The sequence below is a fragment of the Tenrec ecaudatus genome, chromosome 7 (assembly GCF_050624435.1).
Source record: "Tenrec ecaudatus isolate mTenEca1 chromosome 7, mTenEca1.hap1, whole genome shotgun sequence".
Taxonomy (NCBI): domain Eukaryota; kingdom Metazoa; phylum Chordata; class Mammalia; order Afrosoricida; family Tenrecidae; genus Tenrec; species Tenrec ecaudatus.
This window is the reverse complement of record NC_134536.1, coordinates 15,194,325-15,201,069: the sequence shown is the minus strand read 5'-3', so window position 1 is coordinate 15,201,069 and position 6,745 is coordinate 15,194,325. Positions and strand designations below refer to the sequence as shown.

General features: G+C 38.3%; 1 protein-coding gene across 2 annotated transcripts; it reads left to right on the top strand.

The window, feature by feature from the left end:
* Nucleotides 1-1,014: 1,014 nt before the first annotated feature.
* Nucleotides 1,015-6,519, top strand: VIP (vasoactive intestinal peptide). 2 transcript variants are annotated; one of them, XM_075553883.1, is made up of 5 exons: nt 1,015-1,121; nt 2,787-2,903; nt 3,791-3,895; nt 5,136-5,264; nt 6,474-6,519. In XM_075553883.1, exons 1-5 carry the CDS (start codon nt 1,015-1,017, stop codon nt 6,517-6,519), a joined length of 504 nt encoding a protein of 167 aa, XP_075409998.1. The 2 variants fall into 2 exon arrangements, with proteins under 2 accessions (XP_075409998.1, XP_075409996.1); XM_075553881.1 differs by having other exon boundaries at nt 5,133-5,264.
* The last annotated feature ends 226 nt before the right edge of the window (nt 6,520-6,745 follow it).

Genomic DNA, 6,745 nt, shown 5'->3' with positions numbered 1-6,745 from the left:
ACCTGGTAAGTATTTCTGAATTCTTTTGATTACCACTTACTTTATCCTGACTTCTTTTTACTGAATATTGATCTTTAAATATATATTCAACTTCCTTTTAGTTGGTTGCGTATAAATTTTGACTGAAAGATTTCCTGGGTGCATTTGTTTTCAATGTTTTCAATCTATTTTTTTCCAAGTGTTGACTTTCTACATGTGTTGGTTAACTGAATCTATGGAACATTTCTTTTCCTCTTTATTTTAAGTTTAAATATCTAAGTCTTCACAGACAGCAGGAGAACTAATCTTTGAGCCTCTAAAGTTTCTTTCTAGAAACTGTTTAGAAATAAAATAAGCCTGTCAATGGATTAAATATTTTTAGCTTTGTCTTTAAGAACTCTTCTTTAATGGAAAAACTTATTTAAATGATATTTCTGTGATTCAATGATAAGTTTTTGCATTAACTTTCACTGCTCCATTGTTTAAACTCAAACGGGAACTCAATCCCTAATGTTATCTGTAACTGGAAGAGGAAAGGAGAATGTATATGCAACATCTTTCTGTGTGGATATATAAACCCATATTTAAGATTGACTGTGGAAGAATAATTAAACAGATGATACTCCAGGTTCATATTAGCCAGATATGAAAAGCATAAAAATAGGAGAAGCTTCATGAAGCTGTTTCTCTAGCCTCAAAAGTTCAGCTTAGATGCTACAAATGTGTTATCAGAAAATAGTCCCCCATGTAATTCCCAGCAATGCAGAAATATAACACAACATTCAATATCGACCTGGGCCAACTTTGTGCTTGCTGAGATACAGGCAGCAAATAAAACCTACCCGAATTTTAATTTGAACACCCATCACAGACAGAAATTAAGGAGTAACCATATCACAGTTTAACTCTTTCTATGAGATAGGAATTACTATCTCCAAGCTCACCAACCACCCTGAGAAGGTGTTCCTAGATATTCAGAAGCAGCTTGCTGTGACTGGGATGGTGACATGACTGTGTCTCTTTCGAAGGGCAAACATGGAAACCAGAAGGAACCCCCAGCTCCTCATGCTCCTGACACTCTGCAGTGTCCTCTTCTCCCACACGCTGGCGTGGCCGCTGTTCGCGGCACCTCCTTCTCTGAGGTGAGTCTTCTTGCCTTTAGGACGGTGGGGCATTCCTTTTCATCCACGGGAAATCTCCTGTATGTCATTCTTGACAACTGAACTGTTCAAGTTGGGCGCTGCTATTTACATCTTTGGTTGGTGTGTTGAGGAAGTGTTTTTCAACATCAGGGCACTAAGATTATTCCAAGTCTTGAAGTTCACTTCCAGGGCAGGTGAGGCCGTGTCTGTAATTAGTCTATGGGTGAGGCTTCTAAACAAGGATGGAAGGAGTTGACTTTCCTTTCATTCAAAAACACTTTAGTTTCTGCACTGAGCTGTTGGGCTGGCAACCTCTTTATGGTTTCTTTTCAAAGTTAATTGGTGAAATAGAAATATCCCACTTTACATAAGCATAACACTAATACTATTAGTCAAACATAAATAAAACCATGTTGGACAGAGGTCTGTAGGTAGAATCTACTTGCCAATATTAAAAATTATAAGATAATTGATTTCTTGGGATAGTCATCCCCCAATGAGTAAATCATGATAACTTGGTTGAAACATAAATCTCTAGCATCATTAATCTATATATGCTATAGTACGTATTTTAAATTCCAAAGGTATAAAAAACCTCATATTTAAAGCTTTATCTGAAATAAGACATACTTAGAAGCAAGTAGTAAATGAAAAACACACTAACTTCAGTTTTCTTCTGGTGTATGGTCACCACTCTATCTAAGAGGAAATAATCTTGCCCAGTCCTGATTCTCTGCTCAAGACATTGACTTCCTATGTTGCTCTGATAACTACATAGAATGTTTATATTTGAGTGGCTAAACCACAGTAGATGAACAACCCCAAGAATGCGGAAATTTGTATCCATTGCTTTGATTGTGTGTTACTGACCAAAAGATGTACCATGGCCTAAAAGTGGGCACACTCATTGGAAGCTTATCCTAACGGAGCAAACACGCACATACCCACATGCAGGCAATTTCAATAGTGTTCTGATGGTCAAAAGTACTTGCATTCAAAAGTATAGTTATGTTACCTAAATAGACATGGTCATTCTTGGTCATATCGGATAATATCATACATCCATTATTAGAATTTTATTAAGTCATAAGACTGAAGCCAAAAGGTTCCACAAATCTGACTGGGCTTGAGTAACTATGCATAGATGGATGGGTTCTTTTGACTCAGCCAACAGACACTAAAATAAAGCTAAATGACCAAGAGAAAAGCCGTTTACACTCAGCTTTTGATGTTTGGAATGAATGACACCGATTATCAATATACACTCAAATCTCTCTGATTTTTTACATTGAATATAAAAATGTGAAACCAAAACTCATCTACCTGTGGACCTTTTAGCTGTGCAAAGTGAAGATATGTCAGGGAAGTATACTTTGCTTAACATTCAGATAGAATTGAATGACGCAGTTCTGATACTTGGCGTTATCAAACTAGTACAAGTTATATGGCAACTTTGGGATGAGATAATTTTAAAATCCACTATATGTATTCTTATAAACCACAGAGGCCCTTAAGTTCATCTACATTCATTAAGTTCACTTACACTATCCATATTTTGTGACTGTGTGATATTTCCTAAGATTTTGGGTCCCTATTTCTAATTGTTACAAAAACACAAGTAGCATCTTCCCAGAAAGACATGTAGTAACACAGTTTCCCTAATAGGTTGGGTGACAGAATACCATTTGAAGGAGAAAATGATCAAGTTTTATTGAAGGCGGACACTGGAATCTTGCACGATGCATTAGCTGAAAATGAAGCGCCTTATTATGATGCAGCCAGGTGAGCTTGTTGACTTTTATTTTTTTAATGTGATTTATTTTGTCTCACTCCAGAGTGTGTAGCACCCTGAGGCTATTTCTTTAGCATAATGCTACACACTTCCATGTAGCCTGGCTTTCCTCAGACTGATTCACTGCGGCCCTACTGGTTGCACGTGATTTTCAGGTAGGAAGCCGTTGAAATGAGTTGGAATGAACAAAGCATTCTTTAAGTTGTTCTAATCCTAATAAAACCACAGCAATTAGGATTCTGTGATGGAGTGGGTTCTAAAGCAAGAATTTCATCTTAATGTAAAGAAAGGTATCTAATACAGCTATTCATTACCGAAATTACTTGGAACAGTAAAAGACACAGTATATGTCTATGCTGAAAACAGAATATAAATTTTTCTGATCTGGATTAAAAGATTGGACAAGAGTCTCCAAAGTCTTCTCTATCCTAATAATTTTTGTGTCCAAATATTTTCAAGGAAGAAATAACCAAAAGCCAGGACATCTTCTTATTGCCTATATTTTATTCAGGATCAAGAAATAAACTAACAAAAGTCAAGATAAAAACTAGTTTAAATGTATTCTTACACCAGTAGTTTTTAGAGAAAAATTTGTTTTAAGGATTCTACTTGGGAGCATTATTTAATACTGAGATATATTTCCTAAAATGCCATTCAATTTATTTTCAAATTCTTAGGTTGGAAATATAGAATATATCTTGAAACAAATGACCAGAAAATATTTTTGTTAGGTTGTTAGGAAATCTTTTCCACTTTATAAGAAGTTTTATGACAAGCTAAGTTTCTTTAATGTCACTGATGTTATTCAAGGAACCAAAATGATATTTTAGAAGAAAAGATTTACAAGATAATAACTATCTTTTCTTTCTTGTTTTAGGAATGCCAGACATGCTGATGGAGTTTTTACCAGTGACTACAGCAGGCTCTTAGGTCAGCTCTCTGCCAAAAAATACCTGGAGTCCCTGATTGGAAAACGAGTTAGGTAAAGAGAATGTCTCATTTTTATCAAAGGCATGATCATTTCTTAAAGTTCAAAGTATTATTTTTCTCTGTAAGCAACCTAGTGTTCAAAACTACTAAGCTCTTGATAAGGTTTGCTTTAGACAAATATAATTTATATTCATGAATAAACTATACATGGCTCACAGATTAAGAAAAGATGCCCCTTCAGTGATAGCATACTACCTGGAGACACATTTATTTTCTTACGTAGAAATCATTTACAAATCTGTCATCAGGCTGAACTAAACACATTAAAATAACTAACAGTTTTATTGGCACTCCATCCACATATAATTCAGTAGCTCAGTCATGTCAAGAAGAGTTATAAAATCATTACCACAATAAATTTTAGAACATTGTCTTCTTCTATTTACCCATTGTTATTAATGCAATTATTGATTAAATTGTGACAAAAATATATAAGACAAAATATTGTCCCATTCAACAACTTCGCCATGTATCATTTAGTGTCATTGATTATACTTGTCCTTTTGTACAACCATCATTGATATCCTTTTCCAAATTCGTCCACCATTATTAACATAACTGGATGCCCGTTAACCAAAAACTCTCCTTCCTTCATTCCTGGTAACCTTTGGTCAAGTTTGGTTTCTTTCTTTTTCTTAGTAGCAGTAATTTTCTTGATATAATATTCATACACCATACACTTCCATCGTTCAGTTTTTTCAAAAAGTTGTGTACACATCATCGCAATCCGTTCTAGTGCTCCCTCCCCACCCCATTCACTGTTTGCTCCCCAAGTCCTCCCTCCCTCCCCCGACACCATATTCCAGATAAACAATGTTTAAAGTCAGATATAGGACTTGTTAAAACCAGCAGAGCAACACACAAAAGCAACGGCCAGTGAGTCCATTCTAACTAATGGTGACCATAAAGGACAGGGTAGAACTGGCCCTGTGGGTTTCTGAGACTGTAACTCTTTACGGGTGTAGAAAGCCTTGTCTTTTTCCCATGGATTGCCATGTGGTCTTGAACTGCTGACCTGAAGGTTAGCAGCCGAACGCATCACCACTATAACACCGGGGCTCATTTCTCTAGCCTTAGGTACAGTATATTTTTATTTCCCTTTCTTTAACAATCAAGCATGAATTAGTGGGAATTGCTTTCTACGCAATTCCAAAAAACTTGATGCATCGGCACATGTGCCGTTCCTTGCTAAGAAGATTTTTTTTAATTTCCTTTGTCACTTTCCTTAGCAGTAACATCTCAGAAGACAAGGCACCCATCAAACGTCACTCTGACGCCATCTTCACTGACAACTACACCCGCCTGAGAAAACAAATGGCTGTGAAGAAATACCTGAATTCAATCCTGAATGGGAAGAGGAGGTAAAAAATATAAATAAAGAGAGAGCCTACTGAAATGAGAAATTATGCCTGGCTTTCAAAATACACCCTGCAGGCAGAGGTTTACTGCGGTCCATTGGGGATTCCATGTGTCCACATGCTCACTTAGGAAAAACACTCATCTGGGTCTAACCCAGATCCAGGCGCCAGGAAACGAGTGTCTCTGGGCTGGCTCCCCACATTGTCTCCCTTGATTCCTGTCTACAGCCTGGGCTGAGAATCGCCGCTGTGGAGGCATCCAGGCTGGATGTGCGAACAGCTTTAATGGAAAGGTTTAAAAAAAAAAAGAGGAAGATAGCGGAAAGAAAGGAAAGTCCTGCACCTCGTGGAAATTGTGAGACTTACTGTTTCCTCCACGAGTACATCTCAGCGCCCTTATTTTACCAGCTGAAACCGCGCATTGTTTTGTACTTTGCAGATTCTACAAACTGACCTCTCTCTCTGTGGTGCAGGATGACTAGGAAGTGGAGTTAGTCTTCTCACTTTCTATTGCATTTTGTTCTTTTGCTGAGATTTAAGGACAATTCTGTTTAGGTGAGATCAGACAGGATGGCTCTTTCTGCTCACCCGATCATAATTCTGTGAGAAGGATTTTAAGCATTGGAAGGTTGAGCATCAATTCATTCCTAATAATGTGTTCATGCATCATATTCGCATGTAACAAAAACGGGGAGGTGGTGCAGAACCTGACAGTGTTTCCTTGTGTTGTCTGGGAACAATTACAAGTCAGGGCCACGTCCACAGCCCCTGACACCAATGACAAGCCTCCGATATCATTGTTTGACCCCCAAGTACACGTCCCAGAACACAGAGACCAGCACAGGTCACATGAATGGTTTTTCACTTGGTTTTGTTTTGTACACAAAAAGCATGCGATAGTTCCACCAACCTCATTTATCTGCATTGAAAACGGTATCATTATTTCGGCTATGCTGTTTTTGTGGCGACAATACCCAGCAAAGCTTACACGAATTCAACATTTTCTGCATGGACAGCGCAGTGATGTTGATTGTATTCTTCCCGTTGTCCGACCATATTCGTCCTCCTTTGCCCAAGGGTTCCCCCCAGCACGATCACTTTCACCAGACACTTGATGTCCTCCAACTTTCCAAGTTGCGCGTGAACCATTTCTTTAGAAGCTTTCTCATTTAAGAGGCGCAAGACATGTAATCTTCTTGTTCTGATCTGCAGCAACGAGGGAGAGTCCCTCAATCTCCCTGGAGAGTTAGAGAAATGATGAACGCACTCTGTGGAACCAAGCTGCCGACCCCTTCCCAGCGGTGGGTACAATTTTGCCTTCTTCTAGCATCCACTGTATCAGTTAAGTGGATGAGAGTCACTTGGCAGGAAGTAGTCTGGGCTAGAATACTTTCTGACAAAGAGATGTCATCTAGAGAGGACCTGAAATGAACTCCTCCCACCAGTAAAACTCAGTGCCATCGAGTTCACGCTGCCCCTGTGGA

Excerpts from the sequence above, each read along its gene's own strand:
- VIP (XM_075553881.1), top strand. The coding sequence starts at position 1,015 with ATGGAAACCAGAAGGAACCCCCAGCTCCTCATGCTCCTGACACTCTGC. Across the intron at positions 1,122-2,786 it reads GCGGCACCTCCTTCTCTGAG|GTTGGGTGACAGAATACCAT; the intron begins GTGAGTCTTCTT and ends TTTCCCTAATAG. Across the intron at positions 2,904-3,790 it reads CCTTATTATGATGCAGCCAG|GAATGCCAGACATGCTGATG; the intron begins GTGAGCTTGTTG and ends TTCTTGTTTTAG.